This window comes from Berghia stephanieae, chromosome 1 (genome assembly GCF_034508935.2).
Source record: "Berghia stephanieae isolate SIO BIC M18660-M18661 chromosome 1, UCSD_Bste_1.3, whole genome shotgun sequence".
Taxonomy (NCBI): Eukaryota; Metazoa; Mollusca; class Gastropoda; order Nudibranchia; family Aeolidiidae; genus Berghia; species Berghia stephanieae.
The window spans coordinates 109,640,376-109,660,543 of record NC_088360.1 but is presented as its reverse complement, the minus strand read 5'-3'; the positions used below and the strand labels follow the sequence as shown (position 1 = coordinate 109,660,543).

Genomic DNA, 20,168 nt, shown 5'->3' with positions numbered 1-20,168 from the left:
CAGGCAGTTAACCTGTTTATAAAACAAAGATTAACCCCCCTCCTTACCACCTGCACCAAAAGCGTCACATTTGTTACGACACAAAAAACATTTTTCTTATTCAAATTGATTTTGTACATCACAAACTTTAAAGAATGATCGTTGTTTGACTAATAAGAACATAAAGTTGTTTTGTAGAGAGATTATTTGATTGTTTAAAAATCTATTTTTCTGATGGGTAAGCCTGCCATTTTGAGAAATATCCTGGAAATGATCGGTAAGGAAAGAGTCAATGATTAATATCAATGATAAAAATAAACTAATCAAATAGTAACAGCAAGGGCTCAGCCGTACGGTCTTCACATACTTCGTACCAGAAAAGTACCGATATTTCAATCGCCCATTTGTGACCCTTCGCCTCAAAACGGTATTAAGTCGGGTTGGTTAAGATGTTGAAAACTGAATTTATAGCCAGAAATATCAGACTTGTGGTGAGTTTGTATGTTTTATTGAGGAAAATGGATACCATATTTTAGAGTGCTAATGCCAACACTTTATATTTTTGACCAGTTTAACATTTAATTTGGCTTTTAAGTATCTGGTTCGTTCCGACATAATACCGTTTTGAGACGATGGGTCACATTTCTGCGCTTTGTGACCTTGAGCAAGTCACATTGACTTAGTTCGATTTGCGGTGCTGCACTGCGGCTGACACCTGGCTGGGGTTTTCCAGTCTTCCTTTGGAATAGAACCTTGAAACAAATTTCCCCCCATGGGATGAATAAAGGGAATTTTATGGGGGTTTTTTTTAACAGGTGCAGAATAAAAAGATTGTATCAATTGTACTACATACATACCTTCATGTTGACCACATCCTGACCGGTGTCCTGAGCGACCACTGGAAATATAATGGAAAAATAAAAGATTTAAGACTCCTGATTGAAAAAAATATTAGGAAAAACTCTTTTATGCGGCTATGTGGTCTTGTGGTATCACACCCGCTTTCGATCGGAAGGTCATGTTTTAGACTAAACTTGTTCAAAACGCTTTACAAAGAGTCCCTGACCAACAGCAACACGGAAATTTAGAACGATACATGAAGCCTGTTAGGCGATATTGCAAATTTTTTTTCGACAGATACAATGCTGTTGACCGGGCCAGGTACTCATTTTACACCTGAGTAGATAATTGAAGTCCGAGTCGTGATACTCTGACTGCTCCCTTGGTGTAAACTCTTTATTCTCCATTAACAATAAAATGATAAAAGGAATCTATTATCTGAAAACAAAAAAACAGCTTCACATGGTTAATCACTTGCACGACAAGCATCTGTGGCACTCCCATGTACTACGTCATCAGGCGTCCTCCTCCATGATCCCTCCACCCTTCATCCCTTATCTCTTCAATCTCACGGTAAAACGGAATTTCCTTCTCCGATTGTGAATTGTTTTCTCTCTCTCTCTCTCTCTCTCTCTCTCTCTCTCTCTCTCTCTCTCTCTCTCTCTCTCTCTCTCTCTCTCTCTCTGTCCAATTAAAACCAAAACATCGAGTAGCTTGTTTATGATGTGAATTGGATTCAATAGTCACGTCGCCCAGCAACGGAGGACATCGTGGTTCAAAACAAAGAAATGTTGTACTTTTTATTCTTCATGCTGGCTAGAACTTTTCATATGTCTTGTGATCAGAATGTGTAAAAGTCAAAACATGATCAGATTTATAATGGGGTTTTTTCCCTCTGGACACGCGTTTATGCTCGTCGGATAAATGTGACCCCCCGCCTCGAAACGGTATTAAGTCGGATTCTTCAATTTTGGGTTTTTGGTACCCAATCATTGCTTATTTTATGCTTTAAAATTTGATATCAAATTGATAAAATTCGGAATATTCATTGCCGAGATATGATCGTTTCAAGTAGGGAGTGTGTAAAAACCAAGTTCTGAGAAAATCGACGTTGAAGTGAGGCACCGTTTTCATACACAGTCAAATCAATGGGCAAAGCTAACTCCTTAGATACGGGCATTGAAACTTTGACGAGAATAGTAAAATTTGCAGAGACGCCAATTTTCAATTTGACTCACAGGTATTTCAGACACCACTCGGAGGATTTCAATGCCGAAAGAGAAATTTCCGCACAAAAAAAGTGAATTGGGACGGTATTTGGTATTGTGTTTAAATATTGTATAGATAACTGATTAGAACTATATTATGATATATAAACATATTGCCGAGTACAACCCGAAAGTTTCCTTATTTCCAATGAAGTAAAGCTCCAAAACCTAATGGTAGTGATTGTAGTAATGGTGGTAGTGAGGATGATGTAGTAGTAGTAGTAGTAGTAGTAGCAGTAGTAGTAGTAGTAGTAGTAGTAGTAGTAGTAGTAGTAGTAGTAGTAGTAGTAGTGATGATGATGTGGTGGTGGTGGTGGTTCTAGTTGTAGTAGTGGCAGTAGTTGTAGTAGTAATGATGATGCGGTGGTGGTGGTTGTAGTAGTAGTGGTAGTGATGATGATGTGGTTGTGGTGGTTGTAGTAGTAGTGGTAATGATGTGGTGGTGGTGGTTGAAGTACTAGTGGTAGTGAAGATGTGGTGGTGGTGGTGGTTGTAGTAGTACTGGTAGTGAAGATGTGGGGGTGGTGGTGGTTGTAGTAGTACTGGTAGTGAAGATGTGGTGGTGGTGGTGGTTGTAGTAGAAGTGGTCATGATAAAAATGTGGTTGTGGTGGTTGTAGTGTGTGTGTGTGTGTGTGTGTGTGTGTGTTTGAGAGAGAGAGCGAGAGAGAGAGAGAGAGAGGGAGAGAGAGAGAGAGAGAGAGAGAGAGAGAGAGAGAGAGTGCTGAAAGTTCATCTAGTGATGAGTAGAGCAACACGAACTTGAAAAGCTAACGAGGCTAAAGTTTGAGGCCAAAGTATTTGTGATTAGCTATTATTGGTAAGTACAGGAAGGTGAACATGAAAATTAATCCAGTGAGCGCATGTATATGTGTGTTTGTGTGAAGACGGATAGAGAGAGAGAGAGAGAGAGAGAGAGAGAGAGAGAGAGAGAGAGAGAGAGAGAGATTTGAGCTAAGTTTGTTTGAAGGGTTTTTACGGCGATTGCAACACTGATTGCAGTAGTATTGGTGGTGGTAGGGGTAGCGTTGTGGTGGTTGTAATAGTAGTTGCAGCAACGGTGATGTGATGGTGGTGGTAGAGATGATGATGTAATGGTGGTTGTAGTATGGATGGTGATATGGTAGTTGTTGTAATAGTGGTGGTAGGGATGGTGATGTGGTGGTTGTAGCAGTAGTGATGGGGACCGTGATGTGGTGGTTGTTGTAGTAGTGGTGGTAGGGATGGTGATTTGGTGGTTGTAGTAGTGGTGGTAGGGATGATGATGTGGTTGTAGTAGTAGTGGTAGTGATGGTTGTAGTAATAGTTATGATGATGTGGTGGTGATGGTGGTTGTAGTTGAAATAGTAGCAGTAGAGATGATGATGATGTGGTGGTGTTTGTAGTTGGAGTGGTAGTGATGATGATTTGGTAGTGGTGGTTGTAGTGGTAGTGGTAGTGATGTTAGTGTAGTGGTGGTGGTTGTAGTAGTAGTGGTGATGAAGATGATGTGGTGATGATGGTTGTAGTAGTAGTGGTAGTGATGATAGTGTGGTGGTGGTGGTGGTGGTGGTGGTTGTAGAAGTAGTGGCAGTGATGGTGGTGGTTGTATTAGTAGTGGTAGTGATGACGATGTGGTGGTGACGGTTGTTGCTGTAGTGGTGATGATGAAAATTTGTGATGATATGGTGGTGGTTGTAGTAGTAGTGACTGGAGGGGGGTATCCTTGGAACAATTTAATCTCACCCGAATTTGAGGGAAGTTGCCCGTAACCCGAAATATTTTGATCCAGACCGGATTTATTTTCCGGTGAAACCGGAGTTTTGGCATCACTGTATTGGCATGAGCTTAGAATATACATTTGATAATGTACATACACATTTTTGAAATAATCCAATTATTACTTCTCTAGTTATTCATGATTATGTAAGATGTCCTTAAAATAAATAAACCACCCCAAAAAAATGCCGACAATTTTATGACATTGCTAAATTTTTGAAGAAATTTTGATATTTAAATAAGTAATCAATGAAATAAGAATTATTAATGTGACATTTTTGTCTTATTTATTAGAGGAAATCGGTTTCAAAATGTCAAAAGTTGAAGAAGGGTTTATAATTTCAAAGTTCAGTTTTGAAACTATGTGAAGCCGGGTGGGCAGGGAAAGAAATATCAAGAAACAGGATGAGAGTGGAAGAGAAAGAATGAGAGAGTAAAATACACACACACACACACACACACACACACACACACACACGTGAGAGAGCGAGACAGAGAGAGAAAGAGAGAGAGAGAGAAAGAGAGAGAGAGAGAAAGAAAAAGAGGAGCGAGAGGGGGAGGGGAGAGAGACTTCTTGTGCATTAAGAGGGCAGGAGGGAAATAGAGTAAAGATTGACTGTATAACTCTGTGTGTGTGTGTGTGTGTGTGTTTGTATGTGTGAAAGAAACAAAAGTGAGACGGAGAGAGTGAGGTAGACATGAAGAAAGGGATGGAGGGGGAGCAAAGAATTGTAGGGATAGTTTAATAAAGCATTTTGTTTCAAAATAAGTCATAGTCAATCAACTGGAAACATTGACCAATGAGATTGCAATTAAAGAAATGGGCTGGTCAAATTATTCATTGCATTGTTTCCATTTTGAGTTAGATGACAGCTTGAGGAGGAGGAGGGGGTGGGGCTTATTGTGTAATGACATACATGTAAACATGTTATTGAATCTGTCAAGTTTTTCTTAGCGTTCACCACATTGTTGATTGTCTAAAAAAAAAAAACCCCTTCTTTCAGTATACAAAGAAAGCACGACAAAACCAACATCTCTCTCTCTCTCTCTCTCTCTCTCTCTCTGTGTGTGTGTGTGTGTGTGTGTGTGTGTGTCTGTCTGTCCCTCTCTCCTTTTCATCTATCTATCTATCTATCTATCTATCTATCTATCTATCTATTTATACATTTATAGGCCCGTTTCTCTTTCTGTTTATCTATCCATACATCTAACTCTTTTTCATTTTTTAGTTACACGCATTTCATCGGCAGTTCATTAATTGTAAAAGGCTCTATTTACTATTCTGCTTTTGTGCTTAAAATTAAATGTTTATCCTACAACAATCTCTGTAAGTGTAAGATTGCGCAACTCTTGTCCTATTAAAGTCTTAGAATGTCCTATAATTTCATGAATAAAGAAAGAGGGACAAAGGACCCTCATCTCAATCATTAACCAATGCAGATAGACAAAGAAGTAATAGCACGCGGTGTGTATTAAATACATATGTAACACACGCATGCTGACGCCATGACACATTGCCCGGGCATTTTAATGGCCAACAGGTGCATATGATGATCCTTGACCAATCAGAATCATTCATTTGTAAGGTTGTCAGGGATAAATCTCGACTTGTTTACAGTTTTTAAAGTTCATTATTGGTTGAACCATGAAATTATGGAAACAGTCATGCTTTCCCGGAGATAGATAAAGACACGCCCTTTGCTGTGGTATCTCACATGGTATTGGTGTACGAAAAGACTTAATACTAAGTTTAGGAAATGGTGGCTCTCTGAGAGAAAGTCAACTCTCGTTTTGAATGTCTCTCTGAGAGTTGCATTTTAAAACTTTAAATTTATATAACTTATCGTCAATATCTATGTTGAATAATTATGTTTTCATGTAGAAAAATTATTGTAGTTTCTGAAACAACCAAAAAAATGAAATTTGATCATTTTGACCATTTCCACTTTAAAACCGGTTTTCTTCGTTTTCCAAATCCCAACATAATACCGCTTCGAGGCGTAGAGTCACAAATATTCCATAAGAGCGTCCGCTATTTTTCCGATAGTTTAGAGCCAGTTACTAAGTTACCACGCGTCATTACGTAAGTGTATTGGTTTGAAAGCGATACACAGTTCCGAGTTCTGATTCAAAACTCGATGAATCGTTTTGCTCAAAGGTGTCGCGAAAAGGGAGCTGTCCCGGTGTCCCGGTGTCCCGCCAAAGTTCTACTTTCAATGCCTTATAAAGGGAACGATATTGAATCAATCTTAATACATCACATTTGTTTTTGATTATGACAAGTGTTAATCATATTCATATCTTAATGAATCAAATTCTTTGTCGAAGCGTTTCTTTTAAACATTTGGCATTATGTTATTATTATTATTATTATTATTATTATTATTATTATTATTATTATTATTATTATTATTATTATTATTATTATTATTATTATTGTTATTGTTATTGTTATATATTATTATTATTATTATTATTATTATTATTATTATTATTATTATTATTATTATTATTATTATTATTATTATTATTATTATCATCATTATTATTATTATTGTTATTATTATTATTATTATTATTATTATTATTATTATTTATTATTATTATTATTACTATTATTATTATTACTATTAGTATTGTTATTATTTATTATTATTACTATCATGATTTTTATCATTATTATATTATTATTATTATTATTATTATTATTATTATTATTATTATTATTATTATTATTATTATTATATTATTATTATTATTATATTATTATTATTATTATTATTATTATTATTATTATTATTATTATTATTATTATTATTATTATCATATTATTATTATTATTATATTATTATTATTATTATTATATTATTTATATTATTATTATTATTATATTATTATTATTATTATATTATTATTATATTATTATTATTTATTATTATTATTATTATTATTATTATTATTATTATTTATTATTATTGATTATCATTATTATTATTGTTGTTACTCCACACTTCGAATAATTAAAAGATAAGAGATTCTCAGAGATAATGGTTCAACGCACAACGTAATTTTTATATCAAAGCAAAATCAAGACTCTCTATTTATTCCTTCTCTTCACCGATCAATACTTTCACACTTACCAAGAGCAATGTTCAGTACAATGATGAAGGCTTTGACCATCAGAGCAAATCCACTGTGAGTCTTGTAGAACATATTGTTACGTCTAGAATTTATTAGCCAAGATATCTCACGCAATGAAGGTTTTCATGAAAGACTTGTTGTATTCGAAGGTTGACATGTGAAGAAAGAAATTGATCTTTTATATAGCACTAAACATGTGCTCAAATCGCTTTACAACGGTCCCTGACCAACACATGTAGAACGAAACATGACGCATGTTAGGCGATATTACATTTTTTTCTGTCAGACAACGCTGTCAACGGCCAGGTACTCATTTACACCTGAGTACGGTGAGAGGTTGTGAGTAAAGAGCCTTTTCCAAGAACTCAACTATGCGCCGAGCGGGGCTCGAACCCTGGACCTTCCTATCCGAAAGCGAATGTCATACCACTATGCCACATAGCCTCACATGAAATCCCAAATTGAAAGAAGATAAACAAGTGAGCCCCATCCCTTGAGCATAAAGCATTATTTTTCATCTTCAAAATACCACTATTGAACAAATAAATTATGATGGATATCTTGATGGCTCAGTTGGTAGTAAACACGCTTCTCGATCAAAGGAACCTTATTCCACCCGGCAGTGATTTTGATAGCTAGGTCAGTTGGATCTGGCCGAAAGTACTTTTTGATAACCTTCCGTCCTATACAAGGGGTAGCAAGCTATTGTTGTACACCGTTTAACGCTATAGAAACGTTAGTTCCAGGTTTTAACTACAATTAATTTGAGAAGGCTGTAAGATCAAAGATTAGTCCTTCAGAATCATGAGACCCATGGAACCGGAGCTTATCCCGGTTTCTATAGCGTGAAACGGACAATAACAATTGCACGCTACCCTTTGGATAGTCTATCGAAAAGCAATTTTTTTCCGCCAGATCTTTTTTTTTTTTGGGGGGGGGGGTTGGTTTTTTTCCCCTCAGGAATGAGAGACATCCAATGTTTGTCGTCATTTTGCCAGTTTAATTTTATCTTCATCTTATACATACGACAATAAACATAGGCATAGGGATATTGACCTTCCGCCAGATCTAACAGCCCAGCTACCCAATCACTACTGGGTGGACAGGTGGGTCAGCTTTTCTAAGCTTACAACAAAACACTTAGAAAGCACAATACTGTCCATGAAAAATTGAAGGCTGGTTTTCCAAAACTCGTTAAGTCGATATTTCTACTTTTTGAGATTTTCCAATCATGAAATAAAATGAAACGTAAATTTTATCTTAAGCATTAATTGACACAAGAATTTCCCTAGATTTGTATTAATTTAAAGTTTAACCCTCTCCTTACCACCAATAGGAAAATCGTCACATTCGTTACGATGCAACCGACAGTTTTCTCATTCTTATTTCCTTTGTACATCACAAATTATAAAGAAAATATTTTGTTCTAGCGATAAAAATTAGACACATTAGACAATCATATGTATGGGATGTACTTGATCCTTTTCTGTTTGAGTAGAAAAAATATATTTTTGTGTTGGTTGGGTGTGAGGTTTAGGGAAAATTCTGAAAATAGCTGGTAAGGAGAGAGTTAAATGTAATAAAATAACAAACCGAATATATCTCAAATCCTCAATATATCAAAATGGGAAAAACGGAGTTAGGGAGTTTAGGAAAACCACTTATCAATTGTTATCGAATCATTTTGAATATACAATCCACAACGCCTTTATTTATCATGATAAAATATATTATGATATCATACAATCCACAATTTTCACAATAGTTAATACTTTATTCACAGTTTATAAAATCATTTTACTTCTCGATTGTTGATTGTTAACAACAACAACGACAACAACAACAAGTTCCGACTAACGGAAAGTAGTAGCAATGATGTTTCGTGTCCCTGCCACGGGCTATTGCTTGTATGTTTCGATAACAGCCATCTGATGATCAGAAACAAGCTGTTATCTCTCTACATATCATCATCATTTTGGCTGCCTTAAGGCACACTGAGTCAACATAACATAGTATACGCGAGACACAGAGTCCGAACTTAAGGGAGAGAAAACGGCGGCCGTCAACATGATTTAAAAAAAAAAATAATCATCATCATTGCCTTTTTCACCCTGAGTCAGGGTATAGGCCACAGACAAACAGTTTCCATCCTTCTCTATCCTGAGCTAACTTTTTTTAAAATCTCATTCCATGTCTTACCACTTCTCTGTATATCAGCTTCTTTAATTCGGCTTTGTCAGTTGTCCTTCATAAATTCTGTCATTCCAGAAACGCTTCGGTCGCCCAAGCTAAAAAGGATTTGGTTTGTCCGATTTGGTAGACGGACAAACAAAATAAAAATAAATAAATAAATAAATTTAAAAATGTAAAAACCTGAGCGTATATATAGCGCAATATCCACCAAACGTACCCAAAGTGCTTTATACAAAGTCCCTGACTAACAGCAACACGTAATACGTAGAACTAGACATGACCCCTGTCAGGCGATAATACACTGGGGTTTTTTTCTTCTACAGAAACAACGCTGATAACGGCCAGGTACTCATTTAACACCTGAGTACGGTGATACAATGTGAGTAAAGAGCCTTTTTTTCCAAGGACTCAACTATGCGCCGAGCGAGGTTCGAACCCAGGACCTTCCGAACGCGGGTGTCATACCACAAGACTACATGTTTAAACCAAAAATCTTATCACCCAAACATAATTTGTCAATTCCCTACCTAGTATTTGAGTGAATCGATAATAACGCTGTTTGAAAATGTCGCGAACTGTAAAATGCTTTGACCAAAAATTGATATCTATACCAGCTTTTTAAAAATACTTAACACAAAAAAGGTTTCGGGATAACCAGCCTTCGTCAGCAAACAACAGAAACAATTAACGCGTTAAACCGTTAAAGAAGTTGGGTTGTTGGATTTGTTTTGGGTTTTTTTTTAAGCTCGAAAGGTGTAAAGTAAATTTGCACTTCTTCACCTTCAACTGATGAACAAATAGATTGTTTATTTGTTTTTTGTTTTTTGTTTTTTTTTATTTTATAGTTTTTGTTGATTGTTTTGTTTTTTTTGTTTTTGTTTTTTTTTTTTGTTTTTTTTTTTTTTTTTTTTTTTGGGGGGGGGGGCAGGGGGGGAAGCTTGTTCTTTTTTAAAGCAATAAAATGATTAATAACTTGCAACATTCACAATTTACCTTTCTAATCACTCGAATGGTAAAGTTGGTGGTAAAGAGATAAAGTTTTCTATTAACTACCATATTCCATTCGGCTCATGCTATCAAAATATTATGAACATTTGTATAAAGTATTTACAAGAATACCCCGTGATCAATGCTATTAATTAACAACGTTTCTTTCGCTACCCAGTATCTATTTTATTGATTCAACCATCTTGACATCAGAGCAAAAATTTATATGCGTTCCAATGTTGTCTTTATTCTCCATAGGGCCATGTGAAACCATACTTCGATTTGCTAAGTTCCAGTCACCTGTTACGCGACCTTTTTGTACAAACACTTTTAAAATATACCATAGCCAGACAGATAAAAGCATATTGGAAGAGCTGGAAGTCATGCCAGAGCTAGTGCGGCTATGTGGTCTTGTGGTATGACACTCGCTTTCGGATCGGAAGGTCCTAGGTTCGAGCCTCGCTCGGCGCATAGTTGAGTCCTTGGAAAAGACTCTTTATTCACATTATCTCACCGTACTCAGGTGTAAAATGAGTACCTGGCCGTTCACAGCGTTGTCTCTGTCCGAAAAAAATGTAGCATCGCCTAACAGGCTTCATGTCCCGTCCTAAATGTTAATTGTTGCTGTTGGCCAGGGACCCCTTGTAAAGCGCTTTGAGCACATCTAGTGGATATTGCGCTATTAAAAAAAGTTCAAGTTATTAAATATAATCAAAAGGAGAAAATTCTGTTTTTTACGGTCATATATGCCGAAACCCATGCACGCTGATGAAATATGTGATACAGGGGAAAATGGAGGGCAAATGGAGAAGAGGAAGACCTAGGCCTACTTATATAAAAAAATACATCCTAGAATGGACAGAGATGAATGGAAGGGAACTATATTATGATACCGTCAACAGACGAAGAGCATAGGCGGACTTTTGTCATTACAAAGTCGTGCGGGCAGCCAACGTTAATGAGGACGACGCTGGATAGTGAGTGATAGCCAGAGAGGAGATGGACGTCATCCAGTGACATCTATATGAAGTCCTAGACGTCATCGGTCTCAATTGTTTCTATGTTATATGTTTGTGTTGGGAATATTGGCTATTAAGCTTTATTGCTGGCCAACTAACTTCGCGGGGGTATTATGTGTTAGACCCGCGATCTCAAGTAGTCGAGAAGAGAGAGCGACTAGGGTTAGAGACGATCTTTTTTTTGGTATCGTGGATAGCTCATACGGTAGAGTCACGCTCTCCCCGGCCAGGCGGAGTTGTAGCATCAATAAGGTCGCGGGTTCAAACCCTCATCACCGCTGCGAAAATGTTTATTCTCTATTGTATTCTGGCACTTCCATACTCACTTCATCTCTAGAAGTCCACCGAAAGGATACGTGGAAGACAATTAGCACAACACTTGACATGCCGGATCGGTCGTGCTCCAGTAGATTAACGACCGCGCTTAATGGCGGAGAGTGGTGAGATCTGCATCACGTGTATTCCCCCGACGATCATCAGATCATGGGTTTGATGATGATGATGATGATGACGATGATGATGATGATGATGATGATGATGGTGATGATGATGATGATGATGATGATGATGATGATGATGATGATGATGATGATAGTCAGGTACTCATTCAAACCGATTCGAGTGGGTTAATGTGTGCAAAGAGTCTCACCCAAGGGCACACCGTCGGCATCACAATTTTCCATTATCGTTATCACCAATCCGTACACTGACCACGCTTATTATTGCTTTACATTTGTGACAGGACAATATACCGTACCTCTCAGTCTCCGAGTTATACTATTAGATAAATGTTTAATATGGAATAGGTAATAATTAACTTAGTACCGATTTTCTTTGTTTAGAACCAAGCTGCTGGTTGCTGGGCGGACGTGACATCAGACTATTGAATCCTATTGGGAAAACAAAGCGGAAATACTATTACCACTTAAAAGCCTGTCTGGATTGGAAAGGTTTCAAAAGCTTTCTAAAATTGCTAAGCTCGATGGCGTCTTTGATTTCTGGCTATGTGGTCTTGTGGTATGACAATTCGGATAGGAAGGTCTTGGGTCGAGCCTCGCTAGGCGCATAGATGAGTCCTCAGAAATGGCTCTTTATTCACATTCTCTCATCGTACTCATGTGTAAAATGAGTACCTGGCCGTTAACAGCTTGTCTCTGTCGGAAAAAAAGTGTAATATACAGGTGTCATGTCTTGTTTTATATGTTACGTGTTGTTGTTGGCCAAGGACCCCTTGTAAAGTGCTTTGAGCACGTTTAGTGGATATTGCCCTATATAAGATTTCAAATTTAAAAAAATAATAATGTTTAATCTAATTTGTTCCATACTTTTAGAGGACTCTGACAGAGAAATATTTTTCCTTTATAAATGTGTTTGGACAACATGGATGATTCCTGTTGACGTCAGACATCCTGTTTGATGGATTATCTGCTCGTATAGATAGTATGCGCTTGGCTAAAAAGTTCATAACATTGCTATCCGGAAGTATAACGGACCAACACACAAAACTGTGTGTATCCATGAACGTTTATTATCAGGTTAATACAGTTCGTCGTTTATTAAAGTAAGAAAGAGGGGGAGAAAAGGAGGAATAAAAACAAAATTTAACAGACGGCCTTTTCGTCCATTTTTACCCTGTGTAGTGACAGGTAATGCAAGATCACTGAAAAATAAAATTTATGAGCTGTTTTCACTGTGTCGTTTTAATAGTGACTATCGTCGAGCCTCCATAATAGCGTTAACAGAGACTTGGCTATCTCCTCACATACCATCATCATGTTTTGATATTGAACAATATTCACTATTTCGAGGAGATCGGACTAATGTAAATAAACGAACTGGGGGTGGGGTGTGCACATATATATTAACAACAAATGGTGCCACCCCAATAACTGTCAAATAAAGAAAATGTATTGTGACGATTATATTGAATTTATTACTGTTTCGTCACGACCATATTATCTACCCCGGGAATACACTCATGTCATCATCATCAACGTCTACATTCCACCATCATCAGACAACACTACAGCGAAAAATATTTTGAGGAAAGAAATACAGGACATTCAAATTAAGTCACCCGATGCCGTATTGATGGTCACTGGCGATTTTAACCAATGTAACGACTTTACTCTCCCGGGACTTCATCAATACGTGGACTGCGAGACAAGGGACAAAAAAACATTAGATTTATTCCTGTGTAATATTAAAAATAGTTATAAATGTTTACCCCGTGCCCCATTAGGTTTATCTGACCACTGCATGCTCTTGCTACTCCCCACCTACCGCCCTGTTTTTAAACGTGTAAAACCAGTAAAGAAAAGTGTACAGATCTGGAACGGAAATGTGTGTGAAGATTTGCGTGGTTGTTTTGAATGCACTGACTGGAATGTTTTTAATCGAATCATGTGATAGTGTGGATGAGCTGAATGACTGTGTGAGTGAGTATTTAAAATTCTGTGAACAGCTAGTGTCTTGTAAAAAAGAAATAAAATATTATCCTAACAACAATCCTTGGATAACAAAAGATCTAAAACTTTTATTGAACCAAAAGAAAACTCTCTTTACTAGTGGAAACAAAAAAGATCTGAAAACAAAACAAAAAGAGATAAAGAGTGTAATATTTAGTTGTAGAGACAAGTACAAAAATAAAATTGAAAAATGCTTTTCTTCTGGGGATATACGGGACACGTGGCGGGGGCTTAAAACTGCTGTTAACTATAATCCAAAGCCCACGATTATATCAGAAGATATCGAAATTGAAACTCTAAATAAATTTTATTCACGTTTCGACACAGCAAACAAATTTGATATTGAAAATGAAAAACATAAATTAGACAGGGCTTTGGAAGATGAAATGACTATTGAGGTCAGTGAAGAAGAAACGAGATTCGTATTTTCGAAACTAAACGAGAGGAAGGCTGCTGGGCCGGATGGATTGAAAGGAAAATTATTAAAAGAATGTGCCCATCAGCTTTCCCCCATTTATACACATATTTTTAACTGGTCCCTCCAATGCGTTTCGATCCCTGAAATTTGGAAAACTTCAAAAATTATTCCTGTTCCAAAAAAAAGAAAAACTTGAAACTATGAACGATCTCAGACCCGTTGCACTGACTTCAATAGTCATGAAATCTTTAGAAAAACTTGTTCTTGTTAAAATTAGGAATCAGTTTATGCCATTGAGTGATAGTCATCAATTTGCTTACAAACCGGGACGTGGCCTAGAGGATGCCATTTTGCTGTTTACAAACAACATCTACAGGCATCTAGATCACGCTAGGAGCTATTGCAGATTGCTTTTTTGCAGATTTTTCTTCAGCGTTCAATACAATGCAACCTCAGTTGGTTGTTCAAAAATTGACTAGTCTGAATTTAAACAAGTATATAATTGCTTGGGTGCTCGAATTTCTTACGGAGAGAGCACAATATGTTCAATTAGGACAAAACAAATCTTCCTGTATAACTACAAATACTGGTGCTCCTCAAGGTTGTGTATTGTCCCCTGTATTATTCACAATATACACGAATGACTGTAGAAGTAAAAACCTGAGTGTACCTTTAATAAAGTTTGCAGATGACGCCGCTCTTCAAGGCCTCATAACAAATGGCAACGAAGTGGCTTATAGGCAAGAAATTGATAGATTTGTGTCTTGGTGTGATGTCCACCACCTAGAGCTTAACATAAGCAAGACAAAGGAGCTAGTGATTGACTTTAGGAGAGTGAAGGAACCGATAGAACCGTTAAAATTAAAGGACCAATTCGTCCAGCGAGTTCCTCACTACAAATACCTTGGTGTAACGATTGATGACAGGCTCAAGTGGGATGAACACTTGAAAATAATTAGGCATAAGATGTGCAGACGTACATATTTTTTATCAAAACTCTCTCAGTTTAGAATAGATAAAACCCTCTGCACATTATTTTATAGAGCAGCAATTGAAAGTGTTTTGTCATTTTGTATAACAGCTTGGGGAGGCAATTGCTTAGCAGTGGAAAGGAACAAAATAAATTCAAATATTAAAAAATCCATTAAACGCTATATAAATGATGTTGACGATGTAGATCTTTTATACGAGAAATTTTGTATAAATAAAATAACTAAAATATTAATGACCAGTATCATCCACTAAGACCATCAATTATTATGTCAGAAAGAAGTGGTCGCCCTTTCTCTATTTCAACGAAAACAGAGAGACACCGAAATCTTTTCTGCCGTCCAGTATTAGGCTTTATAACAACAAGCAATAATCATTTTATATAATAATTTCTCATTTTTACTTTTAAAAAATATAAATATTAATTTATTAATTTATTTGTTTTGCAATCTTTTTAATTTTCAATATATAGTGACAGCTTTAACTATTATACAGTGTTGAAATTATTCATATTATAAAGTGCAGCTCTGGTTATAGAGCTGCTCCTTTTTTATATATATATACATCCTATTTCCATTGTATTTTTATCTTATTGTGTAAATTATAACACGTCTGTACAAAAAATTTCCTTTTTGGGATGCAATAAAGTATTATTATTATTATTATTATTATTATTATTATTATTATTATTATTATTATTATTATTATTATTATTATTATTATTATTATTATTATTATTATTATTATTATTATTATTAATATTATTATTATTATTATTATTATTATTATTATTATTATTATTATTATTATTATTATTATTATTATTTCAGTGAGCATTACTCATAAACGCGGATGGGAAAAAATATAACAAAGACCTGTGTGACATCATCTACGACCTATCTATAGATGGTTCAACGATGACGTCACTCAGGTCTTTGTTATTGTTTTTTGCCATCCGCGTTTATGAGTAATGCTCACTGAACTGTATTAACCCGACTATAAACGTTCATGGATACACACAGTTTGGTGTGTTGGCCCGTTATACTTCAGGATGGCAATGTTATGAGCTTCTTAGCCAAGCGCATACTATCTATATAACTTCATGGAATGCTTGGGCAACGGGATCCAATGGTGTCGTTGAGAAAAGGCGTAATTTTATTCTCTAATGTGTTTTGTCAATGTAAACCAGCATACCATTGTAACTTTTTTATCCAAATGCTCTCGAATCCAAAAATGTAACCTATCACCACAAAACCGTATTTTGTCGTGGTCAGCTTTATTCTAAATGTAAACATGAAAGTTAAAATCACTAGAAATGTCAGATAGTTAGTTCTTGTCACTTTTAGAAACAAACAATGCCGATCATTATCCTCAACAAACCATGTTATAACATTGACCCGTGTTGCATTGTTTTGACTACATTATATTCCATTCTCCGCAATCCCTGTCCAGTGAAAAAAAAAATAACAATGTGAAATTGATTGTAAGCTTCAATTTAATATACAAAAAAGATGATATGGACGTTTGGGATTTCACATTTATCAACAAAACAGGATGAATGCAATAATATAGACGAATGAAATTCATGTGGTAGTGGCGTTTGGTAATGTGAAAGAGTCCCTGGACATTAGTGAGCTATATCTCATCAAAATGATACATCATCCAAAACTTGCCTTTTTTGGACATATCAAGAGACATGAAACCTTTGAAAAGAAAATTCTAGAGCGTATTGTGAAGGGTAAGAGAGAGAGAGAGAGAGAGAGAGAGAGAGAGAGAGAGAGAGAGAGAGAGAGACCAAGAGAAGATGGTCACAAGACATCAGCGTATGAATGAATAAGCCAGTGACTGAATGTGGAAGGAAGATTACTTCAGTCGGCAGTTGCGGAGGCCACGTCCATGACGATGATGATGATGATGATGATAATGATGGTGATGATGATAACGATGATGATGATGATGATGATGATGATGATGATGATGATGATGATGATGATGATGATGATGATAACGATGATGATGATGATATGATGATGATGATGATGATGATGATGATGATGATGATGATGATGATGATAAGGATGATGATGATGAATGATGATGATGATGATGATAACGATGATGATGATGATGATGATGAGTGGTTAAGGCATTGCACTGAGACCCGGAAGGTCCCGGGTTCGAGCCCCGCTTCAGGCACTTTCTTTTTTTTCCTTGGGCAAGATTCTTAACCCCTAATTTGCTCACTTTGGACAACATGTGTGATTCCTGTTGACACCAGACATCTTCTTTGACCAATTATCTATATTCCTCCGTGGAATGCCGAGGCGACGGTATCTTATGATGTCGTGGCGGAAGGGCATAATTTTGTTTTTATATCATCATGTTAGTTTCGGATAATACCGATTAATGACGTTGGGCCACAAATATCGATTCATGAATTAATGATAGAGAATAGTTTCGAGGAAGGAATGGTTAATAGGAACATGGGTTGTCCTATGAAATAATAAATTGTGTACTTGTAAAGCATATTTTTTTAGCTTCACATTTATCTAGAAGGCTAAGGGATGCAATAGTCGTGTATTTATTATATATGTGCTATGGGATTTGAATAGAAAAGAGGTGCTGAAAATGAAGTGTACTACATTCATACTAAGTATTCTATGCCTCAAGGTTATTTACACACTCGGACAATCCAATGTTTTTGATTTGACGCATGTTCTTTTAACTGGACCTGGGGCTAAACCTGAGGCTGTTCGAGCTAACCATGTGGGAAAGTGTGTGCTTTTATGCAAATTAAACGATGGTTGTCGAAGTGTGTCATACGAAGTAGATTCTGGGATGTGTTTCATTCATCGGGTCACTCTTCTGAGTCCTAATGTCGTCCCATCTTACAACACGAATTACATGTTTACTGAAGTATCGAGAGGTAAGTTAAAGGAAGAAGAGGAAAGAAATTGAGCTTGTATATAGCGCCATATCCACTTAACGTGCTCAAAGCGCTTTACAAGGGGTTCCTGGCCAACAGCAACACATACCATTTAGGACGGGACATGTCGCCTGTTAGGCGATATTACAATTTTATCGGACAGAGACAACGCTGTTAACGGCCTTGTACTCATTTTACACCTGAGTAAGGTGAGAGAATGTGAGTAAATAGTCTTTTCCAAGGTCTCAACTATGTGCCGAGCGAGACTCGAACCCAGGACCTTCGGATCCGAAAGCGAGTGTCATACCCACAATACCACATAGACATTAAGTCATACAAAACTCCTAGAAACTGTGGATTGAAAAAAAAAGTATTCAACAAAAATTAAGAGTGGATTGGAACCCTGAACCTTACGGTCCAAAGTCGCGGTTATACTACAAGAATGTATAGGCGTACATTACATGTAGAAGGACACATGACGCCTTTAAAGCGCTCTTTACGTGTTTTTTTCTCCAAATAGACACACTCTTATACCAGCAAGTTATTCAATTTACACATGAGTATGATGAGAGAATGCGAGTAAATAGTGGCTAATATTGACCTCACAAAGGGGGTCCCGATAGTTCAGTTGGTAGAGCACTCGCTTCAAACACAAAGGGACCGAGATCGATCCCGGGTGCAGTCGAGGATTTTTCTCACCACGCCGTCCACCCAGCAGTTATTTGGGTAGCTGGGGTCTGTTTGATCTGGCGGAAAGTACTTTGCGATAGACTAGCGCCCTATCCAAAGAGTAGCTAGCAATTACTATTGTCCTTTTAACGCTATAGAAACCGGGATAAACTCCGACTTCATGGGGCTCATGGCTCTGAAGGGCTCTTACTTATACTACTTCAGTCATACAAAGCTGCTAGAAGCCGTGGCCTGTAGAAAGTAATAAACGAAAGTAACTGTATCAGCTATGGGATAGCTAGGTACCGAGTTCGATAACCCGCCGCCCTGTGTGGCCTTGAGCAAGTCGCCTCGCTCTAGCTCACTTTGTGGCGCTGCACTGCGGCTGACGCCTGGGTTATTCCAGTCTTCCCTTGGAATAGACCCTAAAGGAAAAATTCCCCATGGGGATGAATAAAGGGAATCTTTAAAAAACCGAAATTCCAAAACACGAAACGTTTCGGGCTCAGCACCTTTCTTCAGCCAATAACAAAAACAATAAAAACATAACTACATCACTACATTTTACTTGTCAACATTTAAAAACCAGTCTTCAAAACCATGAAAGTAATGGAAACAATTATATCTACATGACGATTTAAAGTTTAAAAGATTAATAAATCAATAGATAGATAGATAAATAAATAAATAAATGAATTGGTTTAAAAAAAAAATTTAAAAATAACAAAAATCAAATCGAATTCAGAAATAAATCAATTAATTTTTTTTTTTTTTTTTTTTGTAAAATAGAATAAATGCTCAGGAATGATTTTTTAATGTTTATCTGTTGAATTTGGACCACCTGCAAGGCGCTGTCAACACATTTAGTGGATATTGTTCTATACAAAAATAAACGGGTTCTTTTCTTTCTCCTTCTTCTTCTTCTTCTTCTTCTTCTTCTTCTTCTTCTTCTTATTATTATTATTATTATTATTATTATTATTATTATTATTATTATTATTATTATTATTATTATTATTATATTATTATTATTATTATTATTATTATTATTCTTTTATCTGATCCCGCATTTTGCAGGGTTGCCAAAATGAATGCCATATCTCCATGCATCTCGGTTCAGCGCATAATCTTCCTCCAGGCGCAGTTCTTCATATCATCCTTTAACTTATCAAAACATCCAGTCTTTGGGCGTCCCTTTTTTCCTCTTTCCCGCTATTTATAAGTCCAATACTTTCCTTCCCATGAACTCCACCTCTCGTCTCTTTACAGGTCCCAACCATTTCAATCAATCTTCTCTCATGTTTATTGATGCATTCTTCACATCAATCAACCTTCGAATTCGTTCATTTCTCACTTTATCTTTTCTTATCCAGCCAAGTGACCATCTCAACATCCTCAAATTCTGCCACCTCAACTTCTTTATCTTGTTTCTTTGTTGTAACTGAACTGCTGTCTCTAGTCCATATAACATTGCTGGTCTTACAACTGTTGTATATATTTTCCCTTTTTAATC

General features: G+C 36.4%; 1 protein-coding gene across 1 annotated transcript in view; it reads left to right on the top strand.

The window, feature by feature from the left end:
- The first annotated feature begins 17,562 nt into the window (after positions 1 to 17,562).
- The window catches only part of LOC144965159 (uncharacterized), a 19,429-nt gene continuing 16,823 nt past the window's right edge, over positions 17,563 to 20,168 (top strand). Inside the window, exon 1 of the mRNA XM_078900197.1 lies at positions 17,563 to 17,986. Coding sequence (XP_078756323.1) covers positions 17,689 to 17,986 — 298 coding nt within the window. The 5' untranslated portion in view covers positions 17,563 to 17,688. The remainder of the gene's footprint in view (positions 17,987 to 20,168) is intronic.